Here is a 25578-nt window from a genome sequence, read left to right on the forward strand (position 1 = left end):
TCATAAGCTTTGCAACAATTACATGGATTTAATATTTAAAAGAAATGGACATCTTGTGAAGATAATTTTAAAATGTACTTGTTTTATCCTCTCTCTCTCTCTCTCTCTCTCTCTCTGTGTATTTTCAGAACCTTATTAGCAATACCTACCTGTTAGGTAACTATCACAAGTAACTTTTGTGTGGGGGGTTTCAAATCTTTCAAGGATAGAATTTTTGTTTAAGAAAATTTAATTTTAAAATATTAATATCTTTTAAAATTATTAAAATTGAATTCTTACTTTGAGAGATTGTTAAAAGAAAGCAGTGACAGAACCATGCTAGAACATTTTCAAGCAGAATGCAAAGAGGAGTACATATCAATACTTGAAGTAGAAAAAGCCATCAAAAACTTGAAATGTTGAAAGGCAGCTGGAGTAGATGATATTCAACTAGAAATTCTTAAGTTTGGAGGTATAAAAGCTTTGCAGTGGCTACACTGTATAATTCAGAGGGCCTGGTCAGGAGGTTGAGTTTCAGATGATTGCAATAGACCTCTCATAATACCCATCTATAAAAAAAAAAAGGGAATAAAGCTGAAAATGAAAATTACAGAGGAATTTCTCTGCTAAGTGTTTCAGGTAAGATTTATGCAAGCATAAGTGATTGAGTATCGCTAGTGAATATGGTGGTCGTGTTGAGTTATGCTAGAAAACGTGTTTTTAATTTAAAGTATAGTGTTGCTTTTTTGGCTCACATTGTGCTGCAGTTGTGCTTCGGTTAGATACAAGTGTCCTTCAGTGGTGTTATTGTTTGAAACTCTGTTGTATATATTCTGTTTTCGCTGCTGTTTGTTTCACTACTTCGGTGTCTAAAGATGGTGTCCAACAAGAGATGTAAGTCAGCGGCTTGGAGGACTTCCATACGAAAGTCTGGCTCTGCCTTGGATTTTTCGCAATGGATGCTTTTGCAGAAACTGCTATATGTATGAGCCGAAGAATGTGAAGGATCTGTGATCTGTTTGGCTAAATGAGAAGAATGAAAACATTGACATATGTGAGAAGTGTTGGGATAGACTGGAGCAATTAGGAATGGAAGAAGATGTTGGGACAGTAGCGGAAGAACTTCGGCAGGAGTTCTTCCCCTACTTAAAAGTGACATTCATCTTCTGCAAGAGGAATTGGAAGTGCTCAGTGAGGAGGTTCTGGAAATTAAAACTGAGTTAAATGTGTTGAATAGAGAAATTAGGACTATGGAGATTACTTTAGCTGAAGTAACTAGAACAGGATTAAGTATGGGAGAGTCTTTAGTGATTGATGAAGTAATAAATAGTATGGGAGTGATTGGGAATCAACAGAATGAAAGCACTAGAGGTCTAGAAGAAACAAGATGTCACGAGAGTGAGGAAGTAAGTAAAAGAGTGTTGAGGGAAAGTAATGAAACTGGGAGAGTCATGCTGAATAGCATTGAAAATGAGGCCGTGAGTGATGCTTGTTTGGATTTGAATGAAGTTATGAGTGGCACAATATATGGTGATTCTATGATTAAGGGTATGGAGAGCAGTATGCCTGATGAGTGCTTGGCTGGTGGAACAATAGAGAGAGTGGCTTTAGCAATATAGAAAGGACATGATGCAGAAAAGATGATAGTTATGGTGGGTACAAATGGCCTGAGTGGTAGTATTAATCGGGTAGCAAAAGATTTAAGAACATTATTAGATATCGTGAAGAAGAAAAGTGTCAAAGGAAGGATAGTGTGTGTGCTGCCTTGTTTTGAAAATTATGAGTTAAGTAGACGAGCGATGATAATGAATGATATGATTGCAAGAATGTGCAAAAAAAGAGGTCTGGAATTTGTTGATGTCTGGAGTATGTGTGAAGGCAAAAGACAGCTGTATGCAAGAGATGGGTTGCATCTGAACATGGAAGGTCATAAGCGATTGAAGAAGTTACTGTTTTCTGAACAAGTGGAAGAAATTGGGCAGGGAAATTGTTGTACTAACCTAACTAAAATTGAAAAGGTTGAGTGTAAGAGGGAGAAACATGCAATGATTGTATATTTGTTGATCCTTATTCGTGGAATAAATTGCAGAATAGAGTGGATAAAAATCAGCATGGGACTACTGAAATTATTGACATGTATATCAGTTCTAAAGCTGTTACAAGAACTAAAGGGAATCTGCAATTTTTGTATACTAATGCAAGAAGCATCCGAAATAGGAGAGAAGAATTTTTGGCATTAGTCAGTGCAATGTCACCAAAAGTTGTAGGCATTAGTGAAACTGACTGTCAGCAGAAGATGTGGTTACTGGAATTGAATGTGATAGGTACAGTATTTTCAGGGAGGATAGAGAAGATAGAATGAGGGGAGGAGTACTTGATGATACCTGATGAGTTGCAGTCAAAGAAAGTGGTATATCAAGAGGATAGACGTGAATGATAGTTCGTTTGAAGCGGTCTGGTGTGAAATAGTGACCAACGCAACCAAATATACAGTTGGTTGCTGCTATATAACACAAAGGCTTCTGGGAATGATGCGGAGGACACTGACGTGTAGAAGTAGGGAGATTCTTGTTCTGTTGTATAAAGCTTTGATTAGGCCACACATGGACTATTGTGCCCCAGATTTGGCCACCAGGTTTTCAGAAGGATGAAGAGATGTTGGAAAGGGTCCAAAGGAGACTGACTAAGGTAGTTTCTGACCTCTGGAATGTCGAGTAGGAGGAAAGATTGAGAAGATGTAATTTGCAGAGTCTGGTGGACAGGAGGAAGAGGGGAGATATGATAAAGACCTACAAGTTGGTAAGGGGTTGTTATAGGATCAATGCTGGAGAAGTTTTACAGAGAATAGTGGGAGATCAGGGGAGAACCAGAGGTCATCCCTGGAAACTGTATAAAGAGAGTGTGAGTAGGGGAGTGAGAGGCAGGTTTTTTTCATGTAGAGTTGTGAATGAGTGGAATGCCTTGCCTGAGAATGTGGTATCTGCAAAGAGTTTGAATATGTTTAAAACATGGTATAATGAGCTGTGTGTGTGATAAAAGGACCTCCCGGGTGAGTCTTTAACTCCATGAGGTCTTGGGATGGTAATAATAATAATATAATAATAATATATGCCAGGGGGTACAGAGATATTGAATTCATGTATCAGCAAATTAGTGCAATGAGTTTGAGGTTAGTGATTATTATGGGGGATTTTAATTATGGTGATATGAATTGGAAGGATTAAATATCACGTGGCAAAAAGGAAATGGAAATCATACATCTTCTAAGAGATAATTATTTGAAACAGCACATAACTGAAGGACATGTGGTGTGAGAGTGTTGGACCTGGTCATTGGTTCAGAGGACATATGCATAAGTAAGGTGTCCTCGTTACCTTCAGTTGCTGGGAGCGATCATGTGGTATTGACTTGGAAGGTTGCAAAATTTCTGGATTTCTCTCTTAAGAAGCAATATATATGGAACTACAGGTTAGGCAATTATAACAAGCTTCGGAGTGAGCTTACAGCCGTCCCATGGCAGAACATATTGCAAGTGAAAGATGTTAGCAGTGTGTGGGATAAAATCAGGTGGGTATCTGAGGAAGGCAATATCAGAATGTATTCCCATGGTCAGGAAGACAACCAAGGTAGGTGTTAGACGGATGAGTAGCAGTATCAAGTTTGATCTGCAAAAAAAGAAAATGTTATGGAGAATTTACAAGGAAAAAGGCGATCAGTACACCCATGAGCAGTACAAGACTCAAGCTAGGAAGGTTCCCAGCATAGTAAGTAAAGCTAAATCAGATTATGAGAAGACCTTACCCAAGGAGATCAAGGGTAATCCCAAATAGTTCTTCCCTATGTGGAAGTAAAAGGAAAAATGACTTTGGAAGGATAACTTTAGTGGGTGCTGATGGTATTGAGGTGACAAATTCAGATGTAATAGTAGAATTACTAAGTGATCACTTTTCAAAAGTCTATCACCCAAGTGAGGATATCTCTGTACCTGTAGCAATAGCTTATGTGAGTATTGAAGTTAATAAATCAGAGGTACTTAGTATATTGCAGAATTTAAATGCAAATGCTGCTGTAGGGTTAGATGGAATATCAGCTTGGGTGTTGTGTAAATGTGCAAAGGAATTGTCAATGCCTCTTACATGGTTATTTAACTTAAGTTTGAACTCTGGGATGGTCCCTAGGGAGTGGAAGGAAGGCAAAGTAGTTCCTTTGCATAAAGGTGGCTCTAAAACTAATTACAGACCAATCACTATCTTGGGAGTGGTGGTAAATGTATTGGAAAAGTCGGTTAAAGACAAAATTCAAGAATGAGTGAATCAGGATATGGTACTCTATAGAGGCCAACATTCATTCATTTCGTATAGTGATTCAATGGCTCTGAGCCCCTTTTATGGGGAGGTACAGCACCACCTCAATCCCACCTATTGGCTCAGGACTGGCTGTCATTGCTAACAATTCAGACCAATGCTGGAGGGATTGTCTTAAGTATTCCTGACTTTATCCATGTGTGTTCACGGGGCCAGTTTGCCTGCTTGCAGGATGAAAAATCCCAGATAAACTAGGGGAAAAACACTGCTGTTCACACCCAAGACCGGCTGACTTGGCTATGGCTGAGGAAGATCCTGGAATACTGTTGTGCAAATTGGAGCAGATGGGGATGGATACTAAACTGATAATATGGATAAGAGAGAATGGCTCAGGGAGAGATACCAGAAAATGGTGTATGGAGGAGCAGAGTCCAGGTTGAGGCAAGTGACCAGTGGTGTGCCTCAGGGCTCTGTGCTTGGGCTATTATTGTTTAATTTGTACATAAATGATATAGGAAATGGCTTAAAGGGAGATATTCAATTGTTTGCTGATGATGCAAAGTTGGGTAGCGCAATAAAATATCAAGCTGATGTTGAGAGTTTGCAGGATAATTTAAATAAGCTGGGAAAATGGTAATGGATGTCAGGTCAATGTGAAAAAATGTACAAGTTATGCATTTTGGGATTAAAAGATTACCAGCTGTGTACTACATTGATGGAATGGTACTCCAAGAGATTGATGAGGCTAGGAACTTCAGGGTGTTGGTGGATAGGGAGATGAAGTTCAGGGGACACATTGCTAAGGTGTCCAAGATTGCACATAGGATTACTTGGTTATTGAGGAACACGCTAACATCCAGAGATAAATAAGTTATTATTCCCCTTTATAAGTCATTGATACTTCCACATTTGATTACTGTGCTCAAGTCTGGTCGCCTGAATTCCTTGGAGATGAGGAGGTTGTGGAGAGGGTTCAGAGGAGAGTAACTTAGTTGGTGAGTGATGTAAAAAAATACTCACTACATTGATAGATTGAGAGCTTGTGGATTGCAGAGGTTGGTTGATAGGCAGAGAAGAGAAGATATGATAGAAACATTTAAGTTGCTAAAATATTTTTATAAGATTGATGCAGGAAAAATGTTTCAGCTGTGTAATAGTGATGGAAGAACAAGAGGTCATCCCTGGAAATTAAGGAAAAGTGTTGTTAACAAGGGTGTGAGAATGAGGTTTTTCATCTGGAGGGGTGGTGAATGAATGGAATGCATTGCCTGACTCAGTTGTGAGTTCTTCGTCTCTAAATGAATTCAAGAAGAGATATGACAGATATTGTTTTGATAGTTTGGGTCTCCCGCTATGAGGCTACTGACTCCATGGAGATACTCGTAATAATAATAATAATAATAATACTTGAAAGGAGGTTAAGAAAAATTGTGCAAGAGAAACTTGGAGAAGAACAAGCTGGGTTCATGCCAAATAGAGGTTATCAAGATCAGATTTTCGCTTTACAACAAATAATTAGAAATCATGACAATATGAAATGATCTGTACTTAAGTTTTGTCGATCTGGAAAAGGCATACGACAAGATGCACGGAGATAAGGCTTTACAAAAGACTATAATTATATGGGGTGAAATGGAACATTATACAGAGCAATACATAGTCTATATTGAGTTGTTAGTTAGCAGTTAGAATTCAAGGAAATGCAGGAAGATGGTTTGATGTAAAATCAAGGGTAAGACAAAGATGCACATTATTTCCACTCTTATTCATCATTTTCATCAATCACATTATGAAAAAAAGTGGCATTAGGCCTGTTATTAGAATTGGACATGTCGAAATTAGCTCTTTGCTTTATGCAGATGATGTTGTACTTCTAAACACATCTAGTGCAAGTCTTCAGGTTTCTCGAACTAAATTAAATAACAGCTGTAACAATGGCATGAAAATCAACAATAAAAAGACTGAAATTATGAGAATAGGTAGGGGCATAGAAAACTTCAGCTGCATTCTGAGTGGAGATCCTATAGAACAAGTAAAATATTTGATCTATGTAGGCACAGTTTTTAGTGAAGATGGCAAATTAAATCTGGAAATAGATAACTGAATAAATAAAGCCAGTAATGGTAGAATATCCAGCTGAATAAATTATATGGAATAAGGAAAAAATTAGCCAAAACACCACACTAACAATATACAAGACAGTGTTCAAACCAATTTTAAGTTATAGATCTGAGAGTTAGATTAGAACTAAAGCACTTGATCAGTGACAAGGGACCACAGATATGAGGGTTCCGAGGAGAATTAGGGAGTGAATGGATGGTATCAATGGCAGAATCATATTAAAAATGTAGATATTAGAAAGGAACTTGACATTGTTTGAATTCAAGAATGTGTAAACAGAGCTAATCTAAGGTGTTATGGCCACGTAAATAGAATGAGTGAGGAAAGGTTAGGGAAAACAGGTGTTTGTTGCTGAGATGGCAGGAAAGAGACTCAGAGGAAGACCAAGGTCTAGGTGAATTGATTCAGTCAGAAGTGCCTTAGAAACTACACCAATGCCACTTTGGAATTTTGTCAAGGCAAACTAGAACAGCTCATCAGAACTAGATAAAAATGTGTAATTTCTTAAAATAGTAATTTCTACAGCCACCAAACACATCCCTAGAGGTGCTAGAAAAGAATATATACCTGGCTGGAGCAAAACCAACAAAGCAATTTATAACTTTCTGAATAGTGGACATGTAGATGTCACAAACAGCTTAAATGAAGCTAGAGAGAGAACAAATGGATTGACACCATCGAAAGACTTAACTTTAAACATTCAAGGAGGAAGGCCTTCTTAAAAAAGTTAGGTGGTAATTCCCATCGCCACCCCCCCCCCAAGCAAAAGCTGCTGTTAATGCCAACTGTATTGCCAATCAGATAGTGAATCCGTCCAGAGCTAAATCAGAAAAAACCCACACTAAAATAATTAGGAAGGAATTGCCCAGACTTAAAGAAGGTTATAAATTAAAGATACCAAGAAATTATATACTGGTTTAATCCTTTATCCAAGTGTAAGCAAACAAAGTTTGCACCTGAAGTATTTTCAGGACTGGGACAACTCGTAAAGGTGGTATGACTTCACATCATTTGCCTTAGTATCCCATAATGCAAAGCACATCTCCTTGCTGACATGTATAATGCTTTCAACAACTTTCAACAATTAAAGAAGGTTGTTCTGAAGTGATCGATCTATCCAATCCATTCACCAAAGAAGAACTTCTTGCTGTCTGCTGACAAACCTGAAAGCTATAGACCTATAACACTGCACAGTGCCTGTCTTAAGCTATTAGAACGACTTATTTACAATAGAATTAGTTTTTTTTTTTTTCATTCAAGGAGGAAGGCATGGCGCCTTCTTAAAAAAGTTAGGTGGTAATTCCCATCGCCAACCCCCCCCCCCCAAGCAAAAGCTGCTGTTAATGCCAACTGTATTGCCAATCAGATAGTGAATCCGTCCAGAGCTAAATCAGAAAAAACCCACACTAAAATAATTAGGAAGGAATTGCCCAGACTTAAAGAAGGTTATAAATTAAAGATACCAAGAAGTCCTCCACCTTTGCAACGAGCTGCCCAGTATTGTACTACGTACTAGGATCACTTGCATTGGCTAATGCTAATGTTCGCTGATACTTTATAGTTTACTATATTCGGCAAGAAACTCTCTGATTCCAATCTTTGAGTTTCTTATTCGGTTTTAAAACTATGTGGGATTTAATATCCCCTTAATTTAAGAATTATTTTTATTATTATTAACACTCTCCATCATGAACAGGCCGGTTTCAGGCTTGGGTGCAACTGAAGATCAAGTTTTGGCCCTAATGACTCATATAGAATCTGGTTTCAAAAAATGCCTTAAAACTGGTGCAATCTAGACAGCTGCATATGACACTGTATGGAGTAACGCCATTATCTGCAAGCTCCTTAAAATACTGAAATGTAAAAAAAATTACCCATCTGATCAACACTATTCTGTCTAATAGAACAGTACATGTAATTATAGATGATGATATGAGCAAGCCAAGAACACCTAACAATGGTCTCCCACAAGGGTCAGTTCTGGCCCCTCTTTTATTCAATATGTATTTCTGACCTACCAAGGACAACATCTAGAAAATTCGCATATGCTGATGATCTATGCATCACGTCCCAAGAACAGAACTTCTGTACTATAGAGCACATACTAACTAGTGACCTAGAGGAGCTAAACCACTTCTTTGAGAAGTGGTGTCTTATTCCAAGCACTACCAAGACTGAAACATGCTGTTCCATTTGAACAATAATGTGGCATTTGACATCTTAAGAGTACCACCAAATGGGAACATACTACCACACAATTTTAATCCAACGTATCTGGGCATAATCCTAGACAGAACCCTCTTCTTTAATATATGTCTCTCCAATATTGCTGCCAAACTCAGGACTATAAATAACATGCATAAACATGCCAGAACTACCTGGGCGGGGGGGGGGGGGCTTGTGCTCCCACATTAAGGACATCTGCTCTGTGCCTCTTTACTCAACTGCTGAATACTGCTCAGCTGTCCGGCTGAACAGTGCACACATTAAATTAATCGATACTGTCCTGAATCAGACACTGTGTATCATTTCTGGAACAATAAAGATTACTCCGTCATATTGCCTACCAGTTCTGAGCCACATACAACTGCCACAACTACAACACCAAGACAACCTGATTCGCGAATATAACAAAATTTGACAGAATCCACTGCTTCCTATACACTCTGATATTGACAGCTTTACATCACAGAGGCTTAAACCAAGACACCTGTCTATTATAATGGCTCAACAACTTGTCACTGAGGGCTATGATGCAACAAAGCATCATAGCCCTCAGTGACAAGTGGCAGATGGAATGGACTGTGCAAGCCCCAGTAATCAGGCAGACTGTCTTTAACCCATATTTTTCCCATGTCTTTAGTCCATATTTTTCGAGATCGAACCCATCTGGGTTCGATCTCGAAAAATACGGACCTCCCTAAATGGATTCACACCGTGTGGAGCTTCCTTGTTTACTTCGGGAAATAAGACCAAACTCAGCTTGTGACTGTGGTGAGGATACCCAAACTATACACCATATCATGTTGACTATCCTCGTAGAGCCTACACTGGACCTGTAACTGACTTTGTAACAGTTTCTACAGATGCTGTTGATTGCTGTCGAACTTAGACATTCAATTTTAATTTTATGATTATTTGTATATTTTTATATGTATATATGACTACAGTTTCACTTCGCACTATTGTTATTCTTTTATACATGTTATTGTCTTGTACATCCTTTTTGTGTGTGTGTGGTGGTGGCATATGCATATATTCTTCTTAGCCAAATGCTAACTAAATAAATAAATAGACTAATTTGGAGGAAAATTGTGGATACCAGGTTAATAATAATGTAAACTTAATCATGTAGTGCTGTCATAGTAGTCTGAATACCCTTTTTAATTTAAAATATTAAAATATTTTAAAATACTTTATTTACATATGAATATATCCTAAAATCATTAAAATTTAATCCATATTTATTTAATTAAACATGTTTTCTGGTTTTTCAGGAATATTTTATTAAATTATGCATTATCAAATCCTTCTATGGGATATACCCAAGGAATGTCTGATTTATTGGCTCCAGTGCTGACTGAAATACAGGATGAAGCTGAATCATTTTGGTGTTTTGTTGGTCTCATGCAACGCACTATTTTTGTTAGTTCTCCTAAAGATACTGACATGGAAACTAATTTGGTATGTCAAATATATATATATATATTATAGATACATTCAATTGTTCAATATGTACATTTCATAAATATAACTGAAAATATAAGCTTGAAATGTTCTTGTAATTCAGCTTTAGATATCAAATTTCTTTTTATCATACTCTTGTGGTGTTCATGATTATTAATTGGACCATAGATTCTTAGGACTGATTGCACAAAGGCTACTTTAATTCACACAATTCCTATCATACCTGTCTTTTTTGAATTCATTCATCCACTCTCAGTAGACTGATTAGCTTCTTAGCAACCATGAGAAAAATCTCATGGTTGCTAAGAAGGTTAAAACAATTAATTCATCACAGTCATTTTTGAAATTATGGATTCTACGACCGTGTTAAAATAACTCTTTTTATTATCACAACGTTTTGGTCTTCATATCAAGATCATCATCTGGAGCATACATAAATATACAAAGACGAGCTGCATTACATTTCAAACTGTAAGCTAGAGAAACAATTATTTGATCACATGCTACTCACTGACACGACCTCTAGTGAAAAAAAAAAAAATATGTATATATATATTAAAATAATAATAATAATAATTAATTACATCAAGCTAGATTTAATTTATGATTACATGAATAAACATTCTTGCTTGCAGATGGTTTTCCTTCCAATAACAGTGATGTCCTATTTGTATTATTACAATTATTATTTTTGATTTAAAAAAATAAAAAAATATATATATTTATATTTTACAACATGAATAAACATTTTTTCTTGTAGATTTTTTCTTTAACAGTGATGTCCTATTTTTTAGTATTAAAGTTGTTATTTTAGATTTAGAATCCTGGATTTTCTACAGTCCTGTTTATAGTTGTTCTTAGAGAGGAAGAATTCGTGGGATGAATATATGCCTTCCATATGTATGGGATTTTTAGACCATCGTTATTGTTTAGATTGGGGCGGTTGATAACGATCTCACAAGCTTCCTTAAATTTGCATTCATACCATGTTTTGGTGTGTGATGTAGACAACTAGTGCTTTTCCAGTCAGTTATGTGTAAGGTGTTCAGGGCATGATCAGAAAGGCCAGCTTCACCATAATTATTATATTTGATGTGCCATTTATGTTCTTTTTGTCTGATTGGAATTGTGCATCCTGTTTCTCTTATGTATGGTATGTTGCAGGTGCAGTAAATACGGTATACTCCAGCGTGGGCCAGCAGAGGGAGTGGGTATTTGGATGAGTTGAGTAAGCTTTTTAATTTTGCAGGAGGTTTAAAGGTGGCTTTGAGGTTGTATTTTTGTAGTACTCTGTTTATTTTGTCTGATGTCCCTTTAATGTAGGGAATGTTTATAGTTTTACTGTAGTCTGGTTTATCTTTGTTTTTGATTGAGGTCTTATAGAGAATTTTGTTAATACTGTTTTGGCTGTATCCATTTTTTTGAAAAGTATTGCTGATCACTTTAAATTCGTTTTTCAGTGCCTGTTCATTGGAGCAGATCTTCAGAGCTCTGTTTTTTTAGGGTATTGATGACACCTAGTTTTTGTGTTGGGTGATGGTAGGAGTTTGTGTGTATATATTGGCCAGTAAATGTTGGTTTCCAGTAAACAGTGAAGGAAAGATTGCCCGAGGGAAGACATGTGACAAGTGTATCTAGAAACTGCAGTGTGTTATGTTTTTCAACCTCAATCCACCTTTAAACTTCCTGCAAAATTAAAAAGCTTACTCAACTCATCCAAAGCCCACTCCCTCCGCTGGCCCACCCTGGAGTATACCGTATTTACTGCACCTGCAGCATACCATACATAGGAGAAACAGGACGCGCAATTTCAATCAGACAAAAAGAACATAAACGACACATCAAATATAATAATTATGGTGAAGCTGGTCTTTCTGATCATGCCCTGAACATCTTATATAGAATTGATTGGAAAAGCACTAGTTGTCTACATCACACCAAAACATGGTATGAATGCAAATTTAAGGAAGCTTGTGAGATCGTTATCAACCACCCCAATCTAAACAATAAAGATGGTCTAAAAATCCCATACATATGGAAGGCATATATTCGTCCAACGAATCCTTCCTCTCTAAGAACAACTATAAACAGGACTGTAGAAAATCCAGGATCCTAAATCTATAATAACAACTTTAATACTAAAAAAATAGGACAACACTGTTAAAGAAAAAATCTATAAGAAAGAATGTTTATTCATCTTGTAAAATATAAATAATAATTTTTTTTTTTAAATCAAAAATAATAATTGTAATAATAGAAATAGGACATCACTGTTACTGGAAGGAAAACCATCTGTAAGCAAGAATGTTTATTCATGTAATCATAAATTAAATCTAGCTTGATGTAATTAATTATTTATTTATTGTTTTATTATTTTTTTTTTAATTTAATTTTTTTTTTTTTTCACTAGAGGTCATGCCAGTGAGTAGCATGTGATCAAATCATTGTTTAGCTAGCTTATGGTTTGAAATATAACACAGCTTGTCTTGTATATTTATGTATGCTCCAGATGATGATGATGATGATCTTGATATGAAAATCGAAACATCGGGATAATAAAAAGAGTTATTTTAACACGGTTGTAAAATCCATAATTTCAAAAATGAATGCTGATCACTGTGTAACACTAAAAGAAAGAATTCATCACAGTAGTTTCTTCTCCATGTTGAGGCACCCCTTCGGTGTGGTGGGGGCCCCAGTGATAGTATTGACCCTTTTTGTTCTTATGCTCTTACTAAGGTTTTATTTCCATACTCTTCACTCTACGTCTCTTGAGTCTAGTGTACTGTCTTATCTTCCATACCATTATCACTGGGATATCCAGTGCCTCACCGATCTGTGGTGTGGAACATCTGGAAAGGGAGACTCAGGTAGTCTCGCACTATTTTTGCTTCTACTTTAGCAAGAAGGGTAGTCCTGGATATCCCAGTCAGAATCTCTTTCTAGTGAATTCGCCTGAAAGGAGCAGTGACATTGCAGCATATCTCCTTCACCATGGTCCAAGGCTTGCTGTGGTGAGAGCATGCCATCTGAATAGCTCTAGTGTTCCACTCCCAAGCACAGTCATTGCTTACTTGAAGTGGCATCCATGTGTGGCTGCATAATTGGTGAGGAGCTCTGGCATTGAAACAAACTCTGTTTTCAGCATGAGTAAATTTTCCTCAGGCAAACCCTAAACATGCCCAGAAACCATTGCAACATCAACTGAAAACAAAATCAAGAAACACTTCCATCTGTGCACAATTTGACAGTAAAGATCATCTGAACAGAGACTATAAGAGGAAAACAATGAAATGGTCTAATTGTGAGGGAGATCACCTAGCATACTCCCAGGCATGCCACAAAAGTAGCAATATTTAATGGTAACTCTCCCTTATGTTGAGAAGGCAACTATAAAGAAATTGTCAGTAGAAACCCAGTCACATATGGTGATCTCATGTTCTTGCAATTACAACATCCCGAAATAAGATGATGTCATTGTTGTCTATTTAGAGCATCTTATTATTATTATTATTAAGAAAGACCTCAAGCGAGTCAGGGACTCATCAAGGGAAGCCACATACTACACACACTGCTTACACTCACAATATCCAATGGCAATCCCAATCATGCACCACTCGATGAGAGAAAAATCTAGCCCGCACCCCTTCTTAGCGGCATTCATTCTCATCTTCCAAGAATGCCCTCTTGTCCTTTCCCCATCCTCCATAATTGAAAAATTCCATCAACTGAAATCCTGTATGACCCTTTCAGAAGTTTCTGTTTGCTAGTCTACAAATTCTCAATCTGTTTTCATAATCAGCATTCCATAATCCTGATATCATTTTTAACACTCTCCTTTGCACTCTCTCCAATATATCAGAATCACAATAGAAATCAGGAGAAGAGACTTGTGCACAATAGTGAGGTCTTATCAACGCCTTGTAAAGAGGCAAAATGACATCCTTACATGTGAACATTCATTTCAGCATTGCAATTATCTTTTGAGTTGTATTTGCAATTTTTGCTACATAGCCTCTGAACTTCATCTTGCTATCTACTAACACTCTGAGTTTCCTAGCTTCATCAGTTTCTTCTGGCATAATCCCACCAATATAATATGACATTTTATATCTAATCACGCCGAAGTGAATGACTTTACATTTACTGACATCCATTTTCCCATGCCTACAATTCCAGCTTATGCAAATTATTCTGCAAGTAGTGCATATCAGCAGCATTCCTGATTACCTTACTTATCTTTGCATTATCAGCAAATAGCTGTATGTCGCTTGTCGGATCCTTCCCAGTAGTGTACAAGGGTAGATCCTTCCCTTGTACAGATTGAATAACAGTAGACCAAGCACTGATCCTTGTGGTACACTACTGGTTATTTTTTTATTATTTTTTAAAATTTTTTTATCAATCTTTTTACTGGTTATGGGCAGTACTACTCTTACATCACGTCCAGACATCTCGTCTAAACTTGATATAGACCAAAGCCTTTACAAGTGTTTTATCCTATGCCTGTTCTAGTTATCATTGTAGTCATTCTCTGGTGGCAATGCCATGCCACCAGTGTGCCCGGTAGGGCCCTCAAGGAAAGAACTTTTATATCCTTCTGCATAAGCCCAAGCTGTGTTAAGTCCTTATTGCTATCTGCACTCCATACACCATGTAAAGAGATGGTGGTTCTGGTAAACCACGGAGTTGCCCCATGCTCCTTCCGTATCTTACTAACTAGATCTTGGTTATTCTTATAATAGTTTACCTTATGATTATGGCTGTAGGCAAGTGGGTGTCCTGTTCCCACTACCTGGGCATCAACTACCCAAATGTCACCATCTCTTTTAATCACTAAATCTGGCTTATGCAAACCTGCCAAGGTCCTATAATGCAGTTCCACCGCAGTCTCCCAGCCTTTGGTCTTAAAGCGGTTGTTCAGATTGGAGAACACTGCGTCATGCCTCTGTGCACAGACCCCATGGGTGCGGAAGCAACACTGGGCTATATGAGACAATGTCTCTTTGTAGTGGAAGCCAGCCCTACAGTTTGAGTCATCACTAACCCATCGAGCTGTGCAGGCCCGAGTGGGCAGGGCATTGATCCTCGTCCTGATAAGGTCAATATACTCAAACCCAGGGAGGAATCTGGTGCCATCCCTTACCCAATCATGCTGGGGAGGCACCAGATATGACTCTTATAAAGGAGCACCATCTACAGAACAATGCAGCAGAGATGCCCATCTCTTGTGTTCTACAGGTGCTGACTCAATTAAGGTACCTTGATAATGGGACCTGCCTAAAGTCTTCTTGTATTAATGGGCTATAGAAAGCCTCTCTGCAGATAGGGGAAGAAGAGAGTTCCAACTTCGTGATTCTGAACAGCTGCAGGCATGGGATCAGCCATCTAAGTGATGGAACACCTAGCCTGCCGTCCTTCACCCTCGCGTGGAAATATGCAATAGAGGTGTCAGGCAGCAGTCAGGGCCATGATCTCACGGCTGAACGGATAGCCATGGCCATTTGGGACAGTACTGAGATATATGTCCTACCAAGCACCAACTTGTGATAAAAGCAATGTAGGAGATAGTGGGAAAGGAGAAACAATCGTTGCTGGGGCTTGAGAGGAGCTTTCCTCTCAAGTTTCCTTTCCTCTTAAATCTTGCAGACGTACATCCTCCATATACCAATTTTTGATATTTGTCAGTCAGCCATCCTCTTATCCATGCTAATATTCTATAATCCAAACCCATGTTCTCCAATTTATGCAAACAGTCTACCATGCTATATTCTGTCAAAATTCTTAGCAAAATCGAAAAGTATCATGGTGTATCCATTCCCCTTGTCTAGTTCATTGGTAACATTGTTATAGAATGTGAGCAAGTTGCTAAAACATGACCTGCTTTTAGTAAACCATGTTGCTCATTGCAAAGTAGAGATTCACTGTCAACCCATTTCTGAGTGTGAACCCTAACCAATTTTTCCAAAATCTTCACTACCACTCCTGAGATATTAATTGGTCAATAGTTGGATACATCAGTCTTTGCACCAACCTTTTGCAATATCGACACATCCCTTCAGTACCTATTGCTGAATTTTTATTCAGTTTGTGCAACAGCTCTAATACCTCATCTTCATTCACGTCAGTTTCTTCATCCAATGAAGAGGTAGCAATGAGCTCAGTGTTGCATACACCAGGTTGATAGCTTTAACAGGATGAGCACACATTAGTTGAACAACCTCTTCTGCATCTGTTACTCTCATGCCATCTGCATTTAGAAGAGTTATTCTTTCATATTCATTCTTTCTTTTACTTGCAGCATATCGATAGAATTCTTGTGGGTTGTCTTTAGCATGCTAATCCAGTTTCTTTTCATACTCAGACATTTAACTCGTAATAGATACTCGTACAACATTGTGACTATTCTATCCTACTGCTTATAATTTCACAATGCACATAATCCTTATGCACACAGTATTCCTTCCACATCATCCTTTTCTAACGAATCTCATGCTTATTAAGATTACACATCCATTTGTCTATTACACGACTTATTCTTTGAACTCTCAGGACACATTCTGATATAGCATCTGTTAAGTATCATTTAAATACTTCCCATGCACTGTCGATATTCTTCCCATCCAGCAGCTAATCCCATTCCACTGAACTCAGTAGGTTATAATTTCCTGCTTTGTAGTTCAGCATGTATCCTTTTCTGAATGGAACATTCATAAACTTAGTCACTTCCCACTTTAGTACTGCATAATCACTGTCACAGGCAGAATAGTTACATCTTTAACTGAAATGCCCTCTGATACTTATAATCAAATATAACACTCTTTGACCTCGAGTTCCTTCTGTTACATGCTGCTTGAGGAAGTTGTCCTGCAACAGCTCAATAAATTCATTTTCATTCTTCTTCTCATGAGATTCTACCCAATCAATATTTGGATAATTAAAGCCTCCCATTATGATTACTCTTTCCATGCTCCACAACACCCTGCTATGTAATTGATATTGTTAGATTCCACCTCACACCAAATGACTTCAAACTCACTGCCACATGAAATATTGTGAGTAGTAGTACTACAATCCTAGGTCTCAACTCTAACTGGATTCAAGTCATCTGATATCATTAGCAGTACGTCGCCTCCTCCCTTATCCTTCCTAAAAATACTGTGCCCTTTACACTCGATACCAGTTAGTATGTCTGATTCTAATAGCCGGGTCTCACTAATGCCTACGATCTGAGGTTCCAACATATTGACCAAGGCAACAAACTGTACCCCTTTGTTTCTGATATTCCTAGCATTTGTGCACAGGCATAATTATCTACCTGCATGTTCTTTTGTATATTCTTATCTGCAGTCTGCATTACACAGTAGAACAATTTGCAGATCTCTATTCTTCTCTAGTGCCTTTTGCATGCAGACATCTTTGCACACATTTGATGGGTGACTGAACAAACACAAAGTCAAAATCATTCTCTTCTCATCACATTTCCATGATAAAGCCCATTCCATTATTAACGCAGTTATATAATATTATTGCTCTTACACTCACACCATCCCTCCCTTTATAATTTAATTTCCCTGACTCTCTGTGTTAGGCTCATACCAGTTATTAGTTTTTCAAGAATCCTGATGCCAAATGCATTCAGGTGTAGGCCATCCCTCTTATACATCTCCAGTTCTCCTTCAGTCTTACTCTATTCATTCGAAAACTCACATATAATCCTACACAGCCTATGCCTTGAATTATTTGCCATCATAGTCCTTCTTCTTAATTGATTTTTATCATATTGAGGTAATATACTGGAAAGACTTTTAATGAGATTATATTGATCAAGTCGAAAAATGTTCTGGATACTATTGCAAACAGCTTAGAAATAGAGGAAAGGGTACTATATATGAATAGTAATCAGTAGTACAAACTTGCTTCAACACCAGCCATTTACTGGTTTTGTCTCTATGTGACTTTTTTTTTTCTTCCTGTACTCAACAAATTTTTGAAAGATCACAGACTTGATGATGTTCAACCCATCAAACAGAACTAAGTGAAGACAACTTTGCCAATCTGGTTGGACAAGTGCATACTATGTTCATCTCCAAACAACAGGCTAATATTTAGATCCCTCATTAGACATGGATGCTTGTGATTGTCTTTAAATGGTAGTGAATTCCATTGCTTTGTGTGAGACCACTGCCCCATTTATCTGAGCAGCTTGATAAAGTTCTCTATTTGGTCTCTAGAGTGGGGTTTCTAGATTATGTAAAAAATTAATAAAAAATAAAAATATACATATGTAAAATTTAATTTAAAAAATGGGGGGGAATCCTTAGCCCATCCACTGTACAAATTCATTATTGGTTTACAGCCTCTCATTGGTGGGAGACACATTAAAAAATAAATAAATAAATAAATAATGGAAAGATCTGCTGTTGCAGGATTCACATACTTGAAAAGCATTTATTCTTTGTGTATTTGCAAAATGGCTTCTTTTAAATGTATCTCATAAACCTATTCTTTTTACACTCAGATCAGTTTTTATTTTATCTATTTTTCAGAGTTACCTTCGAGAACTTTTGAGGCTAATGACACCAGCTTTCTACATTCATCTTAAACATCATTACAATGCCTTAGAACTGCTCTTCTGTCATCGCTGGATATTGTTGTGCTTTAAACGAGAATTTCCAGAACCAGAAGCTCTTAGAATGTGGGAATCATGTTGGGCTCATTATCAAACTGATTACTTTCATTTATTTTTATGTGTTGCCATCGTGGCTATTTATGGAAGTGATGTGATTGAACATGATCTCAGACCTGATGAAATTCTTTTTCATTTCATCAGTCTTGCAATGCACATGAATGGAGATCTAGTACTTCGAAAGGTAAGTTAAGAATCATAAGTCATATATCTATCTATTTATATATATATATATATATATATATATATAAAGGAGACCTGTTTTACAATATTTCTTTATGACATTATGCTCATATGATACTCTGAATCACAGATGTGCAGATTTCATGGGATCAGTTTATTTAATGCCATTGCTCACTGTATCTCTCTGTGTTTTTCAATGTTTTGATATGAATTATATACTCTTTATAACTATTGTTTTATTTCATTGTTAATAATGGCAGATAAAAATCAAAATAAGGAGGCATATTTTAGACCAATATGCCTGTTATAGAAAAATATACAAAAAAGTAAAAATGATCTACCATTTAATGTCTGACTTTTTTGTTTGCGTAACTGACATAAATAAATGTTTTATTTACATGAGTGTGCAATATATGGCTGCTTAAAAATGTTATTAAAGCAAACTTTGTTTGCTTACACTTGATAAAGAATTAAAACAAGAATATAGTTTCTTGTTAAATATACTTTGCAAACAGCAGTTACACTTTCTGAACTTAAAATGTTATCAGTCATTAGTAATGTTGTGATATTCAAAAAGCAACACATCCAACTATTCTGATTGACCAAACTGTGCTCTGGTCCAGTGACTAGAAGTGTGGTATTTGCACTGTTGTATTTTTCTCTTTTACTCATGGTGCTCTAAAAATATCTTTTGCACATCGTAGTAGTACATTTGGTAGAACAGCAGTTCCCTTCATTGGAAAATTTGGAAACTGTTTCTTCCCATTTGAAAGAAACATTTATAAGGGACTTTTCATCAATAGTGAGTCAGTGCTGGTCTCATATACGTGAGGAATGGTTAAGAGAGCTTTGAACAAAACAGTATTGAACTATATTATCATTATTATTATTAATAACACCAGACCTTCATGGAGTCAAAAGACTCATTTCAGGAGGCAAACACTGTTACACATAAAGCCCATCAAACTGTGCTTTAAACTCATTCAATATATCTTTTCACCACGGTGTCAGACAACGTATTCCACTAACCAACCACTCTCCATGCAAAGAATCTACTCCTTATGTCTCTCCTTATACAACTTCAAGATATGTCACCTTGTTCTATCCCCTTCCCACAATTTCTATGAAAAATAAATTTCTTCCACATTAACCTGGTAACAAACCTTTACAAGCTTAAATATCTGAATCATATGAATAGGATGAATCTCTTCCTCCTATTCACTAGGCTTAGCAACTGCATTCCTTCAATCTGTCCATCCCAAAGACCAGTTATGACCTTAGAGACAATCTTCTCTGGACCTTTTCCAACATATCCTCATCATCATAAAAACCAGGGGACCAAATCTGTGCACAGTAATCCATATAAAGCCTAATCAAGGCCTTATATAAGGGAACCAGAATCTCTTTATTTCTACAAATTAAGGTCATTTGCATCATTCCCACTGATCTGATGTCTGAACAACTTGTGCAGTGTGACTTCTGAGCTTCAGATCCTTGTCCACTCCAAGGTCTCTAATCTCCCCAACTTCCTCCAGAATTTCCCTGCCAAGTATATACTTTGCATCCCGTTGTTACCAACCAAATTTCAGAACCTTACACTTGGCAACAATGAAATGATACGTCCATACTGTTGCCCACTCATACAATCTATTCAAGTCCTCCCGTAAGGCCACATCATCTGCTTGATTCATCATCACTCTCCCTAGTTTTGCATCATCTGCAAACAGTTGTATATCACCAGTTAAACCTATCTGAATATCATTAATATACAAACTAAATAACAATGGTTCGAAAGCTGACTGCTGCGGCATATCGCTAGTGACTTTGTTCTTTCAAGACAGTGCATCCCATACTCAAGTGCATCCCTTGCTGATACTTATCTGATAGCCATTCACCTATTCCAACTCACTAGTATATCATCGAGTCCCATCTTCAGTTTAGTGGCCAACTTGTGGTGAGGCAATCTATCAAAAGCCTTTGCAAAATCTAAGTATACCACTGTATATGCACCTTCCTTGTCCAATACATTCGTCACCTTGTACATAAGCGAGTTTGTAAAACATGAACAAACCCATGCTGACAAGCAAAAAAGAATGTCACTGTTATCAACCATTTTTGTGTCCTATCTCTCACCAAAAATGATATAACTACAACTCCAGATATACAGATCAGCCTATAATTTCTTGCCTTAGTCTTATCACCACCTTTGTGAAGTGGAACAATTTTCCCTTCCTTCCACTCCTTTGCTACTTGTGCTGTTTCAAGACTTGTTAAACAGATAGGCCAAGACTAATGGAACATTCCCTTAAGACATGTGGTGATATGTCATCATATCCTATTGCCTTATTGACATCTTATTTAACTCCTCATATACCTCTTCCTTGCTCACCATTACGTCTTCTCTCATTTCATCTACACTTGAACTTCTCATTTCACACTGAGGATGAAAAACTCAAAAGAACTGCTCACTGAACACCTTGACTTTGTCCTCTACAGCAATCGTCAATTGCTGTAGAGGACACTCCCACTTTCATCAATTAACAGCATCTTACCATAATCATTCTTCCTTCTACTTGCCACATATCAAAAAAACTCACAAGGGTTTTTCTTGGCCTGATTTTCTAATTTCTACTTATACTACACTTTTGTTGCCCTTACCAACTGAGTTACTCTCGTGGTTTGCTCTTTATATTCTTCATGCAACTGATTATTACTGTTATTCATTTTGTGCTAAATCCAAGTGCCTTCTTCTTCCAGACGTCATGCTTAATCCCCTCATCCATCCATTTTATATCCCTGACTTATTCAGCCTTTTGAACCTTTGAAATACATTCACACATAGATGCTATTATGAATTTCTTTGTCAGTTCCCAAGCAGCATTTATTGCCTTACTGTTCAACTCCTCATTCCATGATGCACCCATAATAATCACCATTTCCCTATTGCTACCACCTTTTAATATGCTTTGAGAAAACTGAACTGTGAGAAAAGAGGATTGAATATTGATGGAGAATACTTAAGTAATCTATGATTCACTGATGGTTATTGAATTAAATGAAATAAGTTTGGAGATAGCAAATAAATATGAACAAATCAAAAATAATGTATAATGAAAATAGAAAACAATTAGAAATAAATCAAAGACAGATTGAAATAGTGAATTTATACAAAATCTAGGACAAATCATTACAAATGACCTTAAACTTGATAATGAAATTTCAGCTGGAATAACAACATTTCAGAAAGTTTTCAGCCCTTACAGATATATACTTAAAGGCAGTTTACCAAATTTCATAAAAGAAAGATCCACAACCAGTGTGTACACCCGATAATGATCTATGGCAGGGCTGTCCAAAGCACTGCTCGTGGGCCGCATGTGGCCTGCCTGTGGGTTTTGATTTTCATGAGCAAAAAAATTAAATAACAATTTGAATTGTATTAGATATTTTAATTCTATCACTAATTGATCATTTCAATGTCAGTAATTTCATTTGGTGCTTTTACATCACTATATACCCACGTGTTTTTCAAATATTAGATGTGTCAAAGAAGCATTCTTACACTGTTTAATTCCAGCACACATGCTCCGGGAGCTCACGGGGAACATGAGTAGCAATTAGTGTGCAATTAGTTGTTCATTTGTTCAGCTTTTGAGGTTGCGTCGCTGCTGCTCACCAAATTACTAGATACGCATTGTGATGTGGCCCTCGGATAATTTTTTTTAATGCGGCCCACGGATTACCTAAATCTCGATGATGGTAATTTTATTTGGTGCTTTTACATCACTATATACCCACTTGTTTTTCAAATATTAGATGTGTCAAAGAAGCGTTCTTACACTGTTTTATTCCAGCACACATGCTCCGGGAGCTCACAGGAAACATGAGTGGCGATTAGTGTGCAATTAGTGTTGTTCATTTGTTGTGTCGCTGCTGCTCACCACATTACTAGATACGCATTGTGATGTGGCCCTCGGATAATTTTTTTTAATGCGGCCCTTGGATTACCTGAGGTTGGACAGCCCTGACCTATGGTATTGAAACTTGAAGTCTGCCTGAAAAACAGCTAGAGAAACAAAACAACACAGGGGAAAAAATGGAAAGAGCCATTTTTTGCTGTGTAATTATTATTAATTATTATTGTTATAAATTATTATTAATTAAGGACAGTTTACCAAATTTCAGAAAAGAAAGATCCACAACCAGTGTGTACACCCAATAATGACCTAATGGCAGGGCTCTCCAAAGCATTGCTCTTATTATCATTCAAGACCTACATGGATTCTCAAGACTCCTTGTGAGAGGCACATCCTAGACAACACAAAGTCTATTATACTACTCCTTGAACTCACTTATTGTTCACGCGCTTGGTGTCCTATCAGCCATTGCATTTCCCAATTCAGCCATCCTTGATGCAAAGAAACACCTTTTCACTCTCTTCTTCATGACTTCCTTTTGCAACTTCCAGGGAGGCCCCTTCTCCTGGCTCCTTCCTCCTGTTCTACCATATGAATGAACTCCCATCTCCTAGTGTCAACCCTGTAGCTACCTCTCAACAGTGTAGATATAAGAAGAGGTGATCATATCACCTCTTCTTATATCTACCAAACTTTGCAGCCCTCATAACTAATATTGTACAGTCCTGATATCATTTTTGTTATTTTTGCTATATTCCTCTGCACTCTTTCCAAGATTAATTTAACCCCTTCAGATCCTGGGGACTGAATCTAAGCAGTAATCCAGGTGTGGTCTGATCAGAGCTCTATACAATGGAATCATAACTCTTCTTATCAGCCTCCTTCTCGGTATTGCAGCAAACCTCTGGGTTACCTTCACCATCTTTGCCATATGTCTCCTGAACTTTATGTTTCTATTAATCATCACCTTAAGGTCCCTTGTCTCAACCACCTCCTCTAATGCAGTTCCAATAATAGAGTATCAGCCTCCTATCAGTGTATCCCAAACTTCAAGACTTTGCATTTAGTTGAATTAATTGACACATTCCATTCATATCCTCATCTGTCCAGCTTATTCAAATCCTCCTGAAGGGCTACCACATCTGCACAATTACTAATAACCCTTTCCAAACACATTATCCACATTATCTGTAAACAACTGAATATTGCCCTGCATTCCATTGACAATGTCATTGATACAAAAGTTAAACAATACAGGTCCCAGTCCCAAGCCCTCTTGGACCCTACTTATAACCATCATCTCTGTTAATACTGCTCTCTCATACACAACTGTGTTATCTATCAGATAGCAAATCTTCAGTCCATTTCATTAACCTGGCATCTAAACCCATGTGCTGTAACTTAAATATCAGCTTCTCATATAGAATCCTGTCACATGCCTTTGTAAAATCAAAAAAATATGGCAACCTTTCCCTCATCAACTGTTCTTGTTACTTGATAATTCTGGTCCGTCAGATTACTAAAATACAATCACCCCTTAACAAATCCATGTACACTCCCACAGATAACATTACTCTCATCTGCCCGATGCTGTATATTATCTTTCACTTATTTCTACAAAATCTTAACAACTACTGATGAAATACAAACTAGTCTCTAGTGTGACACTTCCATTCTACTACCACCATTATGCAATGACACTCTCTTTCCACTCCTTCCATAGCCAGTCTTTCATTGAAAGCCAGGTCATTTCCTTAGCTCACTCTGTAAGAATGCATGGTGAAATCTCTTATTTATATCCAGAGAACTTAGTATTTGTAACACACTCTCCTCTTCTACTTCCAAACCTTGAATCCTCCCCATTCCTTTAGTAATAAAACTCTCTTTTCTAGGATAAAATACCACAATAAAGTTATCATTAAACAAATTTCTGTATATCTTCTGCATCAGTCACTCTTCTCTCATCGTTGTCTAACAATCTTCAACAATAATTCTTCCTCTTAATGGCCACATTGGGATTTTCCTTGGATCTCAGGGCTATCATTCAAGTTTTTGTCTTCTTTACCATACTAGTCACCCTCCTGCCTGAGTCTTATATTCTTCATGCATCTGCTCTCCATCCCTCCCTTTATATTTCTTCCATTACTTTTTTTTTTCACCTAGAGTTCCTGTTTGATATTGTTTGGCATATATTTTACACAAAATTGTGTTTTTTTTTTAACTCAGGGTATACAACTTGCCATTTGCTGCTAATCAATATTATTCCTGCATGTATACTCATCCTTCAAGACAAAACCACATGGTCACTCTCTCCATCTCAGGGCAGAGGTGCCATCTGAGTTATAATGAGGGCCTCTGATGCTATGACCAAATCCAACACTCTTGGATCTCAAGATTTTCTACTACACATTGCCTAAGACACTACATTCCAGGAATTCCATTTCCATACCGCTACATGCAGTTTCCTCTTCCCAATTTGTATTTTTGAGTTAAAATCTCCCATAACAATTATTCTTTTTGCACTCGTCAAGCTCAACTGACTAAACATCTTCTTCCCTTCATCCTCTATGCTCCTGGCTTATATCAACACCCTACTAAGTATCCTATCCTACCTACTCCCACCTCACATCATATGCTCTCGAAACAATTAGTGCTATTGCTCTCCAAATCCTTTACTCTTAGAGCACACAACTCATCA

General features: G+C 37.2%; 1 protein-coding gene across 1 annotated transcript in view; it reads left to right on the top strand.

The window, feature by feature from the left end:
• TBC1D16 (TBC1 domain family member 16) overlaps nucleotides 1-25578 on the top strand; it is a 419175-nt gene that overhangs the window by 375107 nt on the left and 18490 nt on the right. Inside the window, exons 13-14 of the mRNA XM_090408622.1 lie at nucleotides 9902-10088; nucleotides 18641-18964. Coding sequence (XP_090264748.1) covers nucleotides 9902-10088; nucleotides 18641-18964 — 511 coding nt within the window. The remainder of the gene's footprint in view (nucleotides 1-9901; nucleotides 10089-18640; nucleotides 18965-25578) is intronic.

This window comes from Typopeltis vanoorti, chromosome 18 (assembly GCF_054136105.1).
Source record: "Typopeltis vanoorti isolate ZY-2024b chromosome 18, IOZ_Tvanoo_1.0, whole genome shotgun sequence".
In the NCBI taxonomy this organism is placed as follows: Eukaryota; Metazoa; Arthropoda; class Arachnida; order Uropygi; family Thelyphonidae; genus Typopeltis; species Typopeltis vanoorti.